Genomic DNA, 19,278 nt, shown 5'->3' with positions numbered 1-19,278 from the left:
CCCCCAAAAAAAAAGATAAAAGTATATTTTTTTACTATTTTCATGAGAAAAAGATTACACGTATCATTGAATTTTTTTAAAATAAATAAAATAAATATAAAAATTTATCTTTCTACAACACTTTATTACTTATCTTGTCCTCGATAAGAAGATTTTTTTATAAACGTATTGTTCTTGTCTGATTACCGCCGAACTATAGATCGTCCCCGAGCAATGGTAGGCCGAGCTTGTCCTCGAGTTGTAGTGTTCCACCACCAGCCAGCAGAGCCAAAAGGAAGAGGGGGGAAGTACCTGCAAAAGTACTCCGACGCTCAAATCAGTTTAGAAGAGTTATTCTTAGAAGTTAACTAGTCAAGGAAGGTCTACCTTTACCGATTCTTCCTGATTGCTTTTTATAACCGAGATACTGTAACAGTCATATTCCTTAACTTACCGTTTAAGGCGAAACCGATGTAACTGATCATAAGGTTATTTATTGCCATAAACTCGGCGCAAGGGATTCGTCGGTTATCAAGACGTTCGCCGAGCTATAACTCGTAACCGACGTATAACGGTCATATCACAGCCCCCAAGCTTAGCCTGGACGTAGATAGGGCAGGTTGAGCTTTGAAATTTGATTTGACCGAGTTATAGCTCGGCGTAAGGAGCCCCCAGTTCAACTTGACGTATCGAGTGGGGTGCATTTATTATAGCATAGGAAAAGTTACCTGAACAGTTAATGATGATGCCTGTCTTTTCAATGCAGGTGCAAGTTCCAAAGTCACATTTATGCCATTGAAAGTGGGTTTGAACGGACGGTCAAGATTTAAACTTTGGAAATGAAAACGGTTTCTTAAATCAGTGGCTAGGAAGTGATGTTGAGTTACTTACGTGTGAGAGCTTTAGTCTCTTTGTCTTTTGAAGGTGGTTTTAAACTATGAGCAAAAGAGGTTAGAACTTCTGTTCTCTCTCTTCTCTTCATTTCTTCTTTTCTCCGTCTAATAAGTAAAATGGGTGATTCGAAAGTAAAGCTACTGCCTAAAGTAGAAGATGATGGGTCATATGGTTGGGTTGGTGAGGATGTGAAAAATAGGGCTTCTTTGTTCTTTGATGAAGAAAGTGTTAGAGCAATATCTTTAGAGAAAGTAACGAGGCCCGGTTTTCACATCGAACTGATTCCGTGTAACCGTGTGGATAGGGTTTACCACAAAGGAAAGGATTTTGAAAGTTTTTATTTGTATAGTTGTATCCTTGAGGAGTTGTTTGTGAAATTACTGTTTTCAAAGTTTGAATGTAGTATATTGAAACAGATGAACTGTGCTCCGTCCCAGGTTCATCCTAACGGATGGGCTTTTATAAAGTGTTTTGAGGTATTAATGGAGTTCCTGGGTATTGAACCTGAGGTAGAGTTTTTTTTCTCACTTTTTCAAGCAAAAGGTGTTTGGAAGGGTGTCTGGGTAAATTTGAACAGTACACCCGGATTTGCTGTTTTTAAATTATACAAATCCTCTTTCAAAGACTTTAAAGAGATGTTCTTTAAGGTGAGATCGGTGGAGAAGGAGTTCCCGTTCTATTTGGACGAGAATCTCGGCGAACAGTTTCCACTTTTCTGGTGTTGTCATCCTAATCATATTTTGGGCCCTGAATTAATTTCGCCGCGGAATGAGTGTATTATCAATTTTTTAATGGAAATGGTTGATTTGGGCGGGTTGATATCTGTCTCTAACTTGTTGCCTTGGGAGGAAAATAGGGCTTCGGTGGTGGAATATTTGGGTAAGGGTTTGTTGATCATATGTTCTGTGGTATGTTCTGTCGCTAATAGCTTTGTTTTGTTGTTTTCAGGTGGTAGATATCCTGGGGTTTCAGCGTCGAGTATGAGGGCTCGTTTTAAGTTAAAAAACTTTGAAGGTTCTTCCTCTAACCTGGAAAAAGTGGAGGGGGAGGTTGAGGTGAATCAACCGATTCCGAGAAAGAAAGGTATCGTGTTTAAGAAGAGAAAGTCTGAAAACTTGGAGGAGGGGAAGAAGATGGTTGAACTTGACGAATTGGCGAATTTTATCGTGAAGCAAGAGAAGCTCCACTCGTTTGAGGAAGACGGTGATGGTTCGTCACTGTGGGACAAGAATTTTCCTTTTAATGTGGTAGCGGACGAAGTTGTGCAGTTTGCTTCTGATGTTACTCGGATTGATGAAGTGGGAGATCTTAGAATAGACCAATTCATGCAGGTCTGTTGTGTTGTAAAGTATATATATTCTCTCTTTTTTTTTCTGAAGCAATTAATTGGTTTTGCGATAACGCAGGTTCTGGGCTTTCGGCTGGCCAGCATTGGTCGGAGTCAAGAAAAGAGACATAGAAAAATGTTACAGTGTGCATCTGAGAGCACCGAGTTAAAAGGTCAGCTTGAGACGAAAGAGAATATGCTTTCCGAGCTTGAGAAGGAGTTAGCTGCTGTGAAAGAGAAATTGAAGGTTGAGAAGGAGAACCATCAAAGTGCTTCCGAGGCTTTAGAGAAGAAGAAGGGTGAATTGAGTTCTATGAGTGAACAAATCGTTGAGGTTACGATGAAATTGAAGCAAATGGAATCTAGTCGGCAGACTGATGTCCTAGATGCTTTTGCAGAAGGTTTTGAACGTGCGGTAATTCAGGCTAAGTTTTTGTTTCCTGGCAGCAATTTTACTGCCATGGATCCGAGTAAAGTAGTTCGGAATGGTGAGTTAGTTGACGATGAGGATGAAGCTGAAGAGGGTGACGATAATTTGGCTGACTAAGATATTAGGCTGTATTTTGGGTTATCTTTTTGTTTGTTTTAAAATGGAATTATGTTATTCTTGTAAGAACTGTTTGTTTTTTGTTTGATGATTTACGTACGGTTGTTTTGGCCATTATGGTTTTGGCGTTGTTTATTTTGTTATCTGATATATCTGTTGGATTAGGATGTGGTTAATCCTAATTTTATTTGTTCCCGTCTGAGGGTCTGATTAATTTGTGATGCTGATTGAAGTTTTATCAGCAGTGCTTTGCGCATGAGGTATCAATGCGACTTAACGTTTGACCGATGATATATGGATGTGTGTATTGCCAGATTGTAATGAGAGACAATGTATATGAAACATATGGAATTGTATATAGAGATGCGAAAACAAATTTTATTTAGTGCAGTACCTTTACAATTGAGATAGGTAAGCTAGCCTCGTTAAAACCTTCTTGAGCAAAACCATATATGGAAAAGTCTCAAGTTAGGAAAAAGAGTACTAGCGTGCTGCACCTTGTTAGCTGTAGTATTTCTTCAATGAGGTAACATTCCAAGTGCTAGGAAGTGTTGTTCCGTCTAATTCCTCTAGCTGATAGGCGCCTTTACCGATCACTTGACGTACTCTATAAGGTCTGTCCCATGTTGCGGCGAGCTTGCCGTGGGAAGGTGGCTTGCGGGCTGTTTCAGTTTTGCGTAACACCAAATCGCCTTGGCGAAATGATCTTGGTCTGACCGTCTTGTTGTGACGTTGAGCTATTCGTTGCTGCAATGCTTTTTGCCGAATTGTGGCTATTGCTCGAACTTCTTCAACCAAGTCCAGCTCGGCTCGGCGGGCTTCATCATGGGCTTCATGTTGTGTTCTTAAGGAACTTTGTGATATCTCAACCGGAATCATTGCATCCGAACCATACACCAAACGAAATGGTGTTTCCTTTGTTGTTGAATGCACCGAGGTGTTGTATCCCCATAAGATCTCTGGAACAAGCTCGGCCCAAAGGCCTTTAGCGTTGTCGAGTTTCTTCCTTAGAGCTTGGAGAAGGACCTTGTTGGCAGCTTCTGCTAAACCGTTTGATTGAGGATGTTCTACTGAGGAAAAATGTTGTTTCACTTTTAAATTCTGCAAAAAAGTCCGAAAATTATGGTCTATGAACTGCCGACCATTATCAGTCACAATATGTTGTGGTATACCAAATCTGCAGATTATATGTTGCCACACAAATGATATCATTTGTACCGATGTAATTCTGGATAGAGGTTGAGCTTCAATCCATTTGGAAAAGTAATCGATTGCCACAACTAAAAATTTTACCTGTCTGGGTGCTGTGGGAAAAGGTCCGAGGATATCAATTCCCCATTTATGAAATGGCCAGCTTACCGTTGACTGATGTAATTCTTCGGCTGGAATATTAAGTATCGGGGCGTGCTTCTGGCAGTGTTCACAAGTTCGAACTTTTTTCTGGCTGTCTTCCCATATGGTCGGCCAGTAAAAACCTGCACGGAGAATTTTGCGTGCTAAACTTCTGGCGCCTGAGTGTATTCCACAGATGCCCTCGTGAACTTCGGCTAGGGCTATTTCGGCCTCGGCTCTGTCTAAGCATTTTAATAATGGTCGAGAATAGCCTCGCCTGTATAATTCGTCATTCAACAATGTAAAAAATGATGCTTGTCTTTTAAACTTTTTAATGTCTTTTACTTCTAGCGGAAGTTTTGCATTTTTGAGATATTGAATGTATGGCTTTTGCCAAGAATCCTCGGGTTGGAGGTTGCCGATCATATTTATGCTCGGCTCCTGTAAAGTTGACTGCAAAAGTGAAGCATTATGTGACTGACTAGTAGCTAACTTAGATAGTATATCTGCCCTGTGATTTTGATCTCTTTCTATGTGGGTAATTTCGATTTTCGAAAAGCGAGTAATCAGTTTATTAACAATTTCAAGATATCTTAATAGAATAGGGTCTTTTGTTTGAAAATGCTGATTTACTTGTTGAACCACTAACAAAGAATCACAATAAACGTGTAAGTTATTGACTTGCAATTCAATTGCTAACCTGAGCCCTGCAATGAGGGCTTCGTATTCGGCCTGATTGTTACTGGCTTTGAAGGAAAATCGAAGAGAATGTTCAAATATAACTCCCTCAGGGTTTTCCAACAGTATTCCTGCACCAGCTCCTTGTGGGTTTGATGCTCCATCAACGAATAGCACCCATTTTTTGCCATCCTCATTCTGGGTGGGTCCTGTAAATTCAGCAACAAAATCAGCTAAATACTGTGACTTTATAGATGTCCTAGGTTGGTAATAGATATCGAACTCCGAGAGTTCGATGGACCATTTGATCAACCGTCTGGCAAGCTCGGGTCTGGCGAGTATTTGGCGTAATGGTTGAGACGTCCTAACATTGATCGTGTGACTCTGAAAATAGGGACGAAGCCTTCTTGCTGAAAAAACAAGGGCATAAGCCAGTTTTTCCAACTTCGGGTAACGAAGCTCGGCGTTCTGGAGTGATTTGCTCACAAAGTAGACTGGCTGTTGAGTCTTATTGTTTTCTGCAACAAGGACAGCACTAACGGATATATCAGTGATAGACAAATACAAATATAAGGGTTCACCGACTTTGGGCTTTTGTAAAACAGGTGGTTTAGAAAGGAATTGTTTTAAACTTTGAAATGCCAGTTCACAGTTTTCATCCCAGTGAAAAGCTGTGTTTTTTCGTAAACAGTGGAAAAAGCTCGCTGATTTAAATGCTAAACATGGCAAGAATCTGGACAGTGCTGCTAGTCGTCCTATCAATCTCTGCACTTCCTTTATGTTTGTGGGACTGCTCATATCTAGAATGGCCTGACATTTCTCTGGGTTGGCCTCGATTCCTCGGCTGGTCAGAATAAACCCGAGGAATTTCCCACCTTGGACACCAAAAGCACATTTTTCTGGATTAAGTCTCATGTTGTAAACTCGGATCTGACCGAGTATCTCCGTAAGATCGCCGACATGGCTCTCCCCGATCTTTGTCTTGGCGACCATGTCATCAACATAGACCTCCAGGTTTCTACCGATCTGTTGGTTGAAGACTCTGTTCATCAGCCGTTGGTATGTTGCTCCTGCATTCTTTAAGCCAAAGGGCATGACGTTATAGCAATAGTTACCATATTCAGTGATAAAAGCAGTTTTTTCTTGATCTGATGGATGCATAAAGATCTGGTTGTATCCAGAGTATGCATCCATGAAACTTAATGTACCATAACCGCAAGAGTTATCTACTAAAGTATCAATTGAAGGTAAAGGATATGCGTCCTTTGGACATGCTTTATTTAAGTCAGTGAAATCAACGCACATACGCCATTTACCGTTATGTTTCTTTACCATTACGATGTTGGCTAGCCAAGTCGTGAATCTGATTTCTCGTATGAAGTTTGCATCGATTAGCTTTTTAGCCTCGTCCATGGATGTCAGTCTTTTTTCTGTGCCGAGGTTTCTTTTTTTCTGGGCTACTGGTCGGGCTGCCGGATTAATGGCGAGCTTATGCGTAATGACAGAAGGGCTAATTCCTGGCATGTCCCCCGACGTCCAGGCAAATAGGTCGGCATTCTGTCGTAAGAAGTTGATGAGCTTGTTTTTCTCTTCGCCTTTCATGGATGCGCCGATAAAGGTAAATTTAGTTGGATCATCTGTCAAGGTAAGCTTTATCAGCTCTTCATTTGGTAGAGGGCGATCTTGAAGGTCGGCTCGAAGATCCAGCTCGGTAAGCATCGGTTGCTCTGCGCCTATGGAGTTTACACGTCTGTCGCTATTTCTCTTGATGGGCTTTAGGCTAGTGTTGTAACAGTGCCGAGCATCTTGTAGGTCGCCATGGACTATGGCCACGGTATTATCCTGCAGAGGAAACTTGATACAAAGATGAACAGTAGATACAATTGCGGCAAACCTGTTTAAAAAGGGTCGCCCTAAAATAAGGTTGTAGGGGTTGAAACTGTCAACCACCAAGTATTGAATGTCTTGTGTTCTAGACGCAGGTTGTTCTCCCAATGTGGTTTGTAACCATACTGAACCCATGACCGGGACTCGCTCTCCCGAGAAACCGACCAAGTCTCCTACAGATGGTTGCAAAATGTTAGTACTTAATTTCATTTTTTCAAATGTAGTAAAGAATAAAACGTCGGCACTGCTGCCTGGATCCAGCAGTACTTTCCGAACTATTAAATCGCCCAGCTGAATGGAGATGACAACAGGGTCATCGAGATTCGTGTCATGAGCATGATAATCAGTCTGGGAAAACGTTATCTCAGGTGCTTTTTGTGTCGGCTGAGGATGGTTGGCCGTATCCGTCAGGGCGAGCATCGCTCTGTATGTGCGTTTACGTGCAGAGCTTGTACATCCTCCCCCAGCATAGCCCCCAGAAATGCAATTGATTATACCCCTGGGTTGGGCAGGAACTTTCTCCTTGTCCTTTGATGGAGTTGCTACCGAGGATGGTTCCGCGGCAGAAGTGGATCTCTTTTGCATGTGACCTGCAATGAATTTGTCAAGGTGTCCCTGTCTCGCCAAACGTTCAAGGAGATCTTTAGCGATCACACATTCATCGGTTGTATGACCGAACTTCTGATGGAATGTACAATACTTGGATTTATCAACATTTTTTGGTTCTGGGTAACTCCCGGCTTTCCGTGGAGGTTTGATCAGCTTAGAGTTTAATATCTCCTTGATAATTTCGTCTCACTTGGTGTTGAACTGTGTGTATGACTCGTATCGGGGTACTGGTTTGAAGCTTTTTCTAGTTTCGCGGGGCTTCTCGTCGTCTTTGGTGGTTGCCGACTTTTCTGATTTCCGAGCTTGACGGAGTTCTTCGATGTCTATCTGTCCTTTGGCCTTCTCGCGGAACTCGGCCAGGGTTCTTGGTTTAGCTACCGCGATAGCTTCCTGGAATTTTCCTGGACGGAGCCCACTCTTAATGGCATGTAGGTGGACTTCAGGATGGAGGTCGGGGATCCTCATCGCTATCTTCGTAAAGCGGGTGATGTAGTCCTTTAGGCTTTCTTGAGGGCCTTGTTTAACAGTTGTCAAATAGTCCGAGTCATGTAGGTAAATAGCGGACGCTGCAAAATGATCCTCAAACTGCTTTGCCAGTTCTTGAAATCGGGAAATAGAATCTGCAGGCAAAGAGCAAAACCAGTCAAGTGCAGGACCATCTAAAAAAGAAGGAAAACAACGGCATAGAATAGGATCAGATGCACCGTTAACGATCATAATTGATCGGAATTTCTTGATGTGCTGTTTTGGGTCTCCCAATCCATCATAAGGAGTTAATGTTGTTGGTAGAGTAAACTGCCTCGGTAGCTGGAAATTCATGATGGCCGCCGTGAATGGTCCTGTGGAATTGTCAAGCTCGTCCTTATCGGTTTCGGCTCTTTTTTCGCTGTCGTGCGGACCGCCGCCTTCCTCATCCTGAGGTGTCTCCGAAACATGTGTGCGGTGTTCCTCGTCATTATTTCGCTCATCATGATTGTTACCATGTTCAATGCGGGCGTTGATCAATTGCTCGATCTGTTGTTGCATCCGTTGATTCTCGTTTCTCATATGCTCGTTGGCCTCAGCCATGCGCTGATTTGCCTGCTGAAGTTCAGTCACCATACGAAGAAGCTCCGATGGGGTGGGAGGAGGTGCGTCAGCCATTGTCGAGGTATCTGGGGCCTGAGAGAGAGGGACTTCAAGCTTCGGGCCCCACGGTGGGCGCCAAATGTTCTTGCCTGATTACCGCCGAACTATAGATCGTCCCCGAGCAATGGTAGGCCGAGCTTGTCCTCGAGTTGTAGTGTTCCACCACCAGCCAGCAGAGCCAAAAGGAAGAAGGGGGAAGTACCTGCAAAAGTACTCCGACGCTCAAGTCAGTTTAGAAGAGTTATTCTTAGAAGTTAACTAGTCAAGGAAGGTCTACCTTTACCGATTCTTCCTGATTGCTTTTTATAACCGAGATACTGTAACAGTCATATTCCTTAACTTACCGTTTAAGGCGAAACCGATGTAACTGATCATAAGGTTATTTATTGCCATAAACTCGGCGCAAGGGATTCGTCGGTTATCAAGACGTTCGCCGAGCTATAACTCGTAACCGACGTATAACGGTCATATCACGTATATTGTCTTTAGAGAAGAAATAAGTAAGAAAAAATAAAAACGCATTTAGACGAGATAACACTATAAAAAAAATGTTGAATACCGTTGGATTTGTCATCGGAAAATGAAAAAAATTCGACGGTATGTTAATTACCATTGGATTTACCGTCAGAAACAATCGGATAGTATAAATCTCGCCGGTAAATGTTTACCATCGGATTTTTTTCGTCTAACGGTAATTACCGTCGGATTCTGCAACGAAATATAATTCGTATGAAAACGGATCGTGTTGAACGTTATCGTTGGAAATTTTCGACGGTAACATTGGCCCCACATCGTTCGTTTTCCTGCTATATTATTACCAACAGATTCATCCGATGGTCATGCCGACGGAAATGTTTTTTATTTTCTTTTAAAAATAATGTTACCATCAAAAAATTCTGACGATAATTCTGATGGTAGCATTTTAATTTTTTAAATTATCTTTTTCCGTCCATTTCTAGTGTACTCTGATATTTAACAATTGAAATAGTGCTTCAAATCTGATGTGAAGTACTAAAATATAAATTATAAATACCGAATGATGGTAACTGAAATATCTAAAACAATGCTAACTATTTTACATTCACAAAACTATGTTTACAGTCACTGAAATATATATTACAAATTCAATTAGGGTTTTAAAGAAATACATATTACATAACTATGTTTACATTAACCTTAATCAGATTCATCATCTTCTTCCTCTGGTTCACCATCCTCCTCTTCCGATGTAGTTTTTTCATTATCATCGAACTCGTCTTCATCTTCTTCGTTGCCATCGACCCCGTTCTCTTCTTGAAGATCGTCGTCCTCTGGTGGAAGTGCGTCGGTATCTAATCCAAGGTCAATGATGTCATTATCCATAACAGGAGATCTAAGGGAGACTAGCTCACTGGTATCAAGCACCGTCTTCGAAGGAGTTAGGTCGTCAATCTCATAAGGTTCCTGACCCTCTAGCGTATCATCAGACTTGATACGGTCTCTGGGCTTAGTCTTAACCACAACTATCCAACTAGCTTGCATGAACTCGGATAAGGAAATAGCATACCTGTCGTGCATTTTGAGATAGTATAAAAGGATCGTAATGCCTATATTTTTTGGTGACATTAACTTCAATGATATCATAGTACTTGTGCTTTTGTGTTCCTTGTCGTGAACTTGGATCATACCATTCACATTTAAACACACACACATTATATGTAGTGCAATAGAAATACGATAATTTAATTATGTTATGCAACACACCAAACCAATCAGAATATACCTCGCTTGAATCCCCATAAACCCAAACTTTCATGTTATATGTTTTCTTTCTAATCGACCATTGTAAGTTATGGAACCGATATCCGTTAACATTGTAAATCGGGTAGCTAGTGTCTTATTCATTGGGCCTGAACTAAGTGTAACTAGTTCCAAATCTGTTGTGTCAGTTAGCTGCACGTTGATGTATTCTCGGAATCAATGTGAAAAATTGTTCAATGAGGTCTCAGGATTTGCCTCTCGGAATAACCTATATGATAGAATGAGATAATGAAGTTTTATTTAAGATTAAGAAGCTAGTATATTACTGATTACAATATTTACGAATACCTAAAAAATACATCTAAGTTAAGATGAAATTTGGTCATAGTTAAGCAACACATGCTGATGTATGGTGTCGATCTCCTTCTGCTCAAACCAATAATCACTGTTCGCACCCATTACAGCTCCTTCCGACAAAAAAGATTGGGTGTGTTATTCCACTTGATGAGGATTCTCCCCTCTGATCGTTCCTTGCAACCCTTGTTTTACGTGACTCAACATGAGACTGAAAATAGAATGAGAAAAATGTGAAAGTTTCCTTAACCAGGAATGCTTCACAGATGCTGTCCTCAATCCAAGCTCTGTTCTTTACGGTGTGCTTGAATGAACCAAACATCCTCTCAAATGGATACATCCATCAAAATTAGACTGGCCTACATAGTGTTGCTTTGTACTGTAGATAGACTACTAAAACTTCCATAATGTCAAAAAAGAATGGAGAGAATATCCTCTCTAGCTTATAAATTATGATGAGAAATGATCTTGTCCATGACTGTGAGATTATTAATGCTAAATTTTGTAGTACATAACTCCATAAAGAACTCATTTATTTCTGTGAAAGGTTTTCAAATATTGATTGACAGTGCTCTGAATGCAATCGAAAGCAAAAACAACATAAATACATGACAATCATGACTCTTCAACCCAGCAAGCCTACCCTGTGACACGTTTGCACACCTACCTACGTTAGAAGCGTAACCATCAGGAAATCTTAATCCTCTAATCCACCTACAAATATTTTGCTTTTGCTCCTTCGTTAGAGAGAACATCACCTTTGGTTTAGTCCACCGCCCGTTATCAAGTTTCTTTAAGTTCAGATCTAGCCGCCTGCAAATGTCTATCAAGTCTAACCTAGCTTTATCATTGTCCTTCGTTCGCTCATCGTCCATTACTATGTGCATGATGTTATCAAACACATTTTTTTCAATGTGTATCACATCAAGACAATGTCGAACCAAGTTGTCTTTCCAATAGGAAAACTCCCAAAATATGCTCTTTTTAGTCCAATTATACTCCCTGACATACCTGGAGGTCTCAGACCTGCCCCGTTATCAATGATTTGTGGGATTCTTTTGATACGCTACCAAACTGGACAACTATACAACTTCCTAGGTGCCTCTTCTTGTTCAGTTTTATTTTTTTTAAATGATTCCTTATTGCGCCAAAATAGATGATCCATGTTAAGGAATCTTCGACGAAAATCAAACCACGAATTCTTACCGTTATTCATCAACCAAAATGCCTTCCTATCCTCCATACGAATAAGACATGCCATTCTGCCCTGAGTGTACTGACCTGACAACATGCCGTATACAAAAAAGTCGTTAATGGTCCACATTGATGCAGCCTGCGGTTAAAAATTTATCTTCGTCAAAATATGATACATTTGTACACTGATGAGTGGATAATTTATACGGTTTTTGGTATTGTTTTTAGGTAGTTTTTAGTAGGATCTAGCTACTTTTAGGGATATTTTTATTAGTTTTTATGAACATTTCTGGACTTTACTATGAGTTTGTGTGTTTTTCTGTGATTTCAGGTATTTTCTGGATGAAATTGAGGGACCTGAGCAAAAATCTGATTCAGGCTGAAAAATGACTGCTGATGCTGTTGGATTCTGACCTCCCTACATTCGAAATGGATTTTCTGGAGCTACAGAACTTCAAATGGCGTGCTCTCAATTGCGTTGGAAATTATACATCCAGGGCTTTCCAGCAATATATAATAGTTTATACTTTGTTCGAGCTTAGACGACGCAAACTGGCGTTCAACGCTAGCTCCATACTGCATTCTGGAGTAAAACGCTAGAAACACGTCACAAACCAGAGTTAAACGCCAAAAACACGTTACAACTTGGCGTTTAACCCCAAGAGAAGCCTCTGCACGTGTAAAGCTCAAGTTCAGCCCAAGCACACACCAAAGTGGGCCCCGGAAGTGGATTTTTGCACTTAGACTTATTTCTGTAAACCCTGGTAGCTAGTTTAGTATAAATAAAATTTTTTACTATTGTACTAGGGGATCTTTTTCCCTATTTTCGAATTCACATGCTATTTGGGGAGGCTGGCCATTCGACCATGCCCGGACCTTTATCACTTGTGTATTTTCAACGGTGGAGTTTCTACACACCATAGATTAAGGTGTGGAGCTCTGCTGTTCCTCGAGTATTAATGCAATTACTGTTGCTCTTCTATTCAATTCAACTTATTCTTATTCTAAGATATCACTTGTACTTCAACCCGATGGATGTGATGATCCGTGACACTCATCATCATCCGTCCTTATGAACGTGTGCCTGACAACCACTTCCGTTCTACAAGCGAGAGCTAGAGTGTGTATCTCTTGGATTCCTTAATCAGAATTTTCTTGGTATAAGCTAGAATTATTGGTAGCCATTCCTAAGATCCAAAAAGTCTAAACCTTGTCTGTGGTATTCCGAGTAGGATCTGAGATGGGATAACTGTGATAAGCTTCAGACTCGCGAATGTTGGGCGTAGTGACAGACGCAAAAGAATCACTGGATTCTATTCCAACATGATCGAAGAACCGACAGATGATTAGTCGTGCTGTGACAGAGCATTTGGACCATGGAAAGGAGTATGAAGGATTGGATGAAGACAGTAGGAAAGCAGAGATTCAACAGGAACAAAGCATCTCCATACACTTATATGAAATTCCCACCAATAATTTACATAAGTATCTCTTTCTCTATTTTAGGCTTTATTTATCTTTATTTTCGAAAACCATCATAACCATTAGAATCCGCCTGACTGAGATTTACAAGATGACCATAGCTTGCTTCATACCAACAATCTCCGTGGGATCGACCCTTACTCACGTAAGGTATTACTTGGACGACCCAGTGCACTTGCTAGTTTGTTGTGCGAAGTTGTGATAAAGTGTGATTCACGTTTGAGAGCTCCAAGTTTATTGGCGCCATTGTTGATGATCACAATTTTGAGCACCATACACCATGTATCCATAACTCCTATAACTCATCCACCAAGGGCTACAAGAAGACATCTATTTTGGCCTTTAGATTGCTGGGACCAGGTATGATGCTAGTTAGGAACATGTATGGGTCCTTCATACACATTTTGGGATCAGATTATAAGGTGTCACGACTATGGGCTAACAAGAGTATGTGTTACCGAAATTAGAATTCGGTGTGAACTTGTCAAAGCACAAAGCTAGTCTAACATTCCTGAGCGCGCTCGCAAATGTAGGATGGATCCGGTCAAAATGCTCCAAGCTTTTTCGTGTGATGGTTGCGTCATGATTCCATAGTCTCTTTTGTTGCTACTATGTCAGGTCATGTGAGGGGCTGAACGCATCGATGCATATAATAGTTTCAATCTAGGGATTAAGGATAAGTAGTGCATTCGTTTAAGTAGAATTCTCTTTAACCAACGTTTACGAATCTATGTTTTTCTTGTAGTGTAAGACACTTCGGTCATTTTAAATGTATCTCATCACTAGTGAGAACGAGATACACGCATAACTATCTCATTTATGGTGAGGACGAAATACGTTTAAACACAAGCACATATATATCGATGTGTTCATTTGTTATATTTTCAAAAATCTCGTTGTTTTCAATTTTTTGAAGAAATTCTCTTTCTTCTACTCTTCTCGCTAGGTTTTGAATCATGCAAGAATGTGTCGTTGACATCAATCGGTTAAATACGACTACATACATTGTTAGAGTGCTCGACCGTGTTGGTAACCGAATTAATTAAATATTTTAATATTTTTGTTATTAAATTAATTTTGTTGGTTTTGATTAGATAATAATGATTATAGTTTTAGTTAGATATTTTCATTTGTAATTAGACTGATTTTGTTAGTTCATGTTAGATAAGAATGATTTTATAAAATACAAATTGTTAGGAGTAGTTTGTTTGGATTTTTTGTTAGGTAGTTAGTTATATCTTACTTAATAATTTTGTTGTAATTGGTTTGAATTAGTTAGACTTTTTGCAGCATGATAAAATATCGTTAGAAAATAAATATTTAATTTATTTTATTTATTTTTTTAAAAATCAGAATTGTTAGTCAGAATTTTTTAATATTTTTACATTTATTTTATGTTTTTAAAGAAATTGAAATCGTCAGTTTGGATATTTTTATAATATTTAATTTCATACTTATTTTATTTATTCTAAAAAATCTTAATTAGTTCATTGGTTTTGTTAGTTTTGGTTTTTTTTAATGTCAATATTTTTGTTACAAAAATAAAGTTCAGTCATATTATTGCAGTTGAGGATACTTCATCCCATGAGTCTCAAACATTACACGCACATATTCATCACTTACAACTCAAAAAATCTTGAATTTGAAGTCATGGTATATCAAAGTAGTGAGGAACTTGTAATCAGTTTTGGTAACATCGCTCCAACCTTGAACCCCATCTTTATCAGTATCAGATTCTTTAAATCTTGCAGAATATCGAGCCGAAAGATTGAAATAACACCGGGTCTGAACAATCAAATAATTCCTTCATTGTTGTCTCTAAGACAACCATTTACATAAACACTCACAACAGCAAATTCACTACTAGACATTTTCAAAGAATATGTGAAGAGAATTGGAGAAATGAAATTGGTGTTACAATGACATGAATGAACTCCTTATATTGGTGAAAATTCTTATCTCGTGTATGGGTATCATGATTGTAGATATAATATTTCTTTTAAACAAGTATTTCATCTTCACCATGGACGAGATAGTTATACACGTATTTCGTCCTCACTATAAACAAGATATATTTAAAATGATTGTTGTGTTTTATCTTATTTGTAGACTAAATATGTTTTTGTTATTCCTTACTTATCTTGTCTTTCCCAAAGATGAGATACATTTATAATTAAATCGTCCTATATGTATTTTTTATATTTTTTGTAGGGTAATTTATATGGATAAAATAGGGTCATTTACACTAATAAACTGAATAGGGTTTAAAATTATACAGATGTCCTAAATAAATTTTCGTTACACGCCTGTTCTAGAAGATCTCAATGTAAATCAAATCAATTGGATTCAATTTAGTTATAATAGTAGTAAATCGAATAAACTAGATTCGATTTAGAGTTAAGTATGATTTTGGTCCCTTAAGTATAGACCAAAAATTGTTTTCGTTCCCAACCTTTTTGTGCATAAAAAATCGTCTCTAAGGTTTAACTTGGTTTTAAAATCGTTCTTTTTACTTAAATCTTAAAATTTTTGACCAAATACTCTTGCAAAAAAATTATAAAATAAAAAAAATAAGAAAAAGAAAGTGTTTCTACTCCTGTGAAGAAGGAAGGCAAGAAAAAGAAGAAGAAGAAGAAGCTGTCCACGATCCACCTCTGCCTCCGTTTCTGCCACCACCTCCGTCGTGCCATCCAAATTGCAGAAATATCCATTACATTTATTACCGACAACAACACAGTATTCAAATTCAAGAATAATAACAACATCTTTCCATAATCTTTCAAATTCAATAACAACAACAACACAACATTCATATTTTTTTTGAAATAAAGAAAGAAAAAATCTTTCAACTTCAACAAAAACAATAACACACCATATGGGGAAGAGATCTGAGAAGAGAGGGAGAATCCGAAATCGCTGCTATCACTATTGAGAAGAGATCTAAGAAGGCCGTCGACAATGCAGAGGTTGAGAGAGGAGATGGACTGAGAGACAAACGAAAGAGAGGCAAGGTGATGCGAAGGCACATTGACAAACTGATGGGGGTGTGGAGAAAGAGAGAGAGAGTGACTCGGCAAGTGGTTAGACGCGATGCGACATGGCAGCAATAGAGCGAGAATGGCGGGCAGCGAGGGTACAAACGAGTGTATTTTGGTTCGAATGACGACTTTAAAACCAAGTTAAACCTTAAGGATGATTTTGTATACAAAAAGGATTGGGGACAAAAAAGAAATTTAGCCTATACCTTAGGGACCAAAATCGTATTTAACTCTTCAATTTACTATATATATGCTGCAGAAGTAGTAAATCAATTAACTAGGTAAATCGAATCTAGTTAATTCGATTTACTACTTCTACAGCACATATATAGTAAATCAAATCTAGTTTATTTGATTTACTACTATTATAGCTAAATCGAATCCAACATAAAGATATTCTAGGACAGGAGTGTAACGAAATTTAATTTAGGACATCTGCGTAATTTTAAATCTCATTCAGTTTATTAGTGTAAATTATCCTATAAAATAAATGAGGTTTAAAATTACACAGATGTCCTAAAAATAATTCAATTATACGCTGAACATATCTATATAAGTCGAATCAAATTAAGTCGATTTATACTAAATACATGCTATTCGATTTATTATTAGTACAATATATACATGTAAATTGAAATAATATGATTCGATATACTAACAGATACAAAGTGGTAAATCAAAGAAATATGTTTTGATTTACTATTTAACGTGGAACTTTAAGTACGAACGTGTTGCATGTTTAAATTTTTGTCAGCTAGTACGTGATTCATTTTTGAAATGATGGCTAAAAGATCAAAAGGATAGTGACTAAAAAGCAATTATTTATGTTAATATACAAATAAGATGAAAACAATTTGAACTCACATTAGTTAGGAAAAAATAATAAAAAAATAAAAAATTTTTAAACATAAAAAATTTGAGTTAAATAAAAAAATCTTAATAATAATTTTAAATCTTTTTGTGTTAGAAAAAGATAAATTTTTTTTATATAAAAAAATTTAAAAGTTTTTATTAAGAATTTTTTGGCATATAGTTATCTAGTAAAATAATTGAATTTTATGAAATTGGCATGAAAAATTCTAATAATTTTAGTTTATTCACTACTAGTTTAAATTGCATAGCACAATGAAAAGATATTTGATATGTGTGCGTGTGTGCATGTGAATTCTACTTAGTCTTATCTAAATTAACATGTAACTTACCTTCTATGATATGTCATCTTCTAATTGAATAATATCTTAATCTAATTATTAACTATAATAGTAATTTAGATTACTTCAATTTAATTAAAATTAATATTTTAATCATATTGTAATTGAGTTGTTATTTAAAACGAGTGATTGTATACCTTTTTAAAATATTTAAAAATAAATAAATCCTTCCCCAAATAATTCTTTCCCTAGCATAGATAGAAAAAATTTCTTTCCCTAAATCAGGTACACTGACTCTGACTCTGTCTCTCTAATGATCATTTAGTCATTGTTCTTTTTTGCCTTCTGCGAAAGATGATAAGGTAGAGAAAGGGTTTATAGAGAATGGTGAAAGAAGGTTTTTGTTGGAGAGTGTTAGTATTGCACTACAAGAAAAACGCTGAGTATCGTCAGTTTTACCGTCGGAATTAGTATCAACCTGTACCGACGAATTTAGCATCAGATTTTTTATGGAAAGGAGAAGAATTTTGTCGCCATAAAAGCTTATCGTCGAATAGATTTTCCGTCGCTAAATATGATGGTAATTATTAGCGTGAAAACGGAAGTCATGCGCGCCAATGTTACCGTTGGATTTAATGACGAAAAATTCCGACGGTATCAAGGTTTAATGAAACACCTCATTTTAGTGATTTACCATTGAATTAATCCAACGGTAAAGTTGGGGCTAAATTCAAATGCGAAGCCCTTCCTCCTCACTTGTGCGACGTCTTTCTCTCTCTATTATATATATATATATATATATATATATATATATATATATATATATATATATATATCTCTCTCTCTTCTCGTCCGTTCTCTCCCTCGCTGTATAACTCTCACCGTCGCTACTACCCGAACAAGCCATTGTCATTGCCATCGTGCCTAGAGTACCCACTGTCACCGCAGTTGCACATGGTTATTGATTCTGCTGCTGCTGCTGTCCTCGTTGCATCCTCTGTTGTGATTGGTGTTCACATTGCCATCACCGCTGCCTCTGTTACCACCACATTAAAGAAAGACTGTAGCCACTATCATCAGATTGATTTGTTGGTATGGTTATTATATATTTTCAGATTGTGAGTTTAACATTTTGTTAGGATTTTTGTTAAAGCATTGGTTAAATTTGTTTAATGAAGTTTGTTATTAGGAGTTGTATTAATTTAATCATGGTTCTGAAAACTAGATCGGACCGATCTGACTAGGAACTGGCACTATAAACGGTTTGGTTCCTTACTAAAACCGCTCATGTCAAAACTGAAGAAAAATCATTGAACCGGTCGGTTTGTCTAATGCGACCTCGTTTCATAGGGGGATGAAAAAGAGCGCGTTGCTGATCTCTGTCTTCTCTTTCATTCCTTTTGTTACTTTCATTCATTCCTTCACTCAAAGAAAATAGAAAGGAAAAACCCTAGCTAGCCTTCACGCCGAACGGAGTGATCTACTACTGCCATTTATGACTGTCCGAGGAGTCTCTCTTCGTACTGTTGGCGTTATCCAAGTCAAACCCCCTGTTCACTGTCTTCTTCCTCGCTCGGCGCCCATCCTTCATTGGATTCGTCCTGCTCATGGTCGTCTTGTCATCATCGTCTCGTCGCCCTTTCAAAGGTCAGTGGCTTTGGTGTGTACTTGTTCTTCATTTTATTCTCTGACTCTCTGTTATGAAATCAACAAATCATTAAATGATTATAGGGCTTTGTGTTTTGTTAAAATTATTGTTTTGCTCTGGCTTTGGCTTGCTGTTGTACCTTCTGGGTTCTGACGTGATGTTGTGTGTTTTGTGGATCTGCTGTGCTGCTGCTGTTGCTTTGTGTTTTTGTTGAAATCATAAACGATTAATAGCAAAATTTCCAATAAACAATAGAAACCATAAATGATTTTCTATTCTGTTTTAATATA

General features: G+C 38.2%; 1 protein-coding gene across 1 annotated transcript; it reads right to left on the bottom strand.

Moving 5' to 3' along the window:
• Positions 1-3,248: 3,248 nt before the first annotated feature.
• Positions 3,249-8,396, bottom strand: LOC140183559 (uncharacterized). Its single transcript, XM_072232011.1, has 3 exons — positions 7,482-8,396; positions 4,780-7,325; positions 3,249-3,924 (listed from the first exon to the last, which is right to left on the bottom strand). Exons 1-3 carry the CDS (start codon positions 8,394-8,396, stop codon positions 3,249-3,251), a joined length of 4,137 nt encoding a protein of 1,378 aa, XP_072088112.1.
• Between the last annotated feature and the right edge of the window lie 10,882 nt (positions 8,397-19,278).

Source organism: Arachis hypogaea, chromosome 3 (genome assembly GCF_003086295.3).
Source record: "Arachis hypogaea cultivar Tifrunner chromosome 3, arahy.Tifrunner.gnm2.J5K5, whole genome shotgun sequence".
NCBI lineage: Eukaryota > Viridiplantae > Streptophyta > Magnoliopsida > Fabales > Fabaceae > Arachis > Arachis hypogaea.
This window is presented reverse-complemented; position numbering and strand designations above follow the sequence as displayed.

What these genes read in the sequence shown, in the direction of transcription:
- LOC140183559 (XM_072232011.1), bottom strand. Translation starts at nt 8,396, where the DNA reads ATGGCTGACGCACCTCCTCCCACCCCATCGGAGCTTCTTCGTATGGTG. An exon ending in CTAGAAAAAGCTTCAAACCA is followed by an intron (nt 7,326 to 7,481) that starts GTACCCCGATAC and finishes ACATTCCATCAG; the next exon opens with AAGTTCGGTCATACAACCGA. An exon ending in GCCCTCATTGCAGGGCTCAG is followed by an intron (nt 3,925 to 4,779) that starts GTTAGCAATTGA and finishes TATAATCTGCAG; the next exon opens with ATTTGGTATACCACAACATA.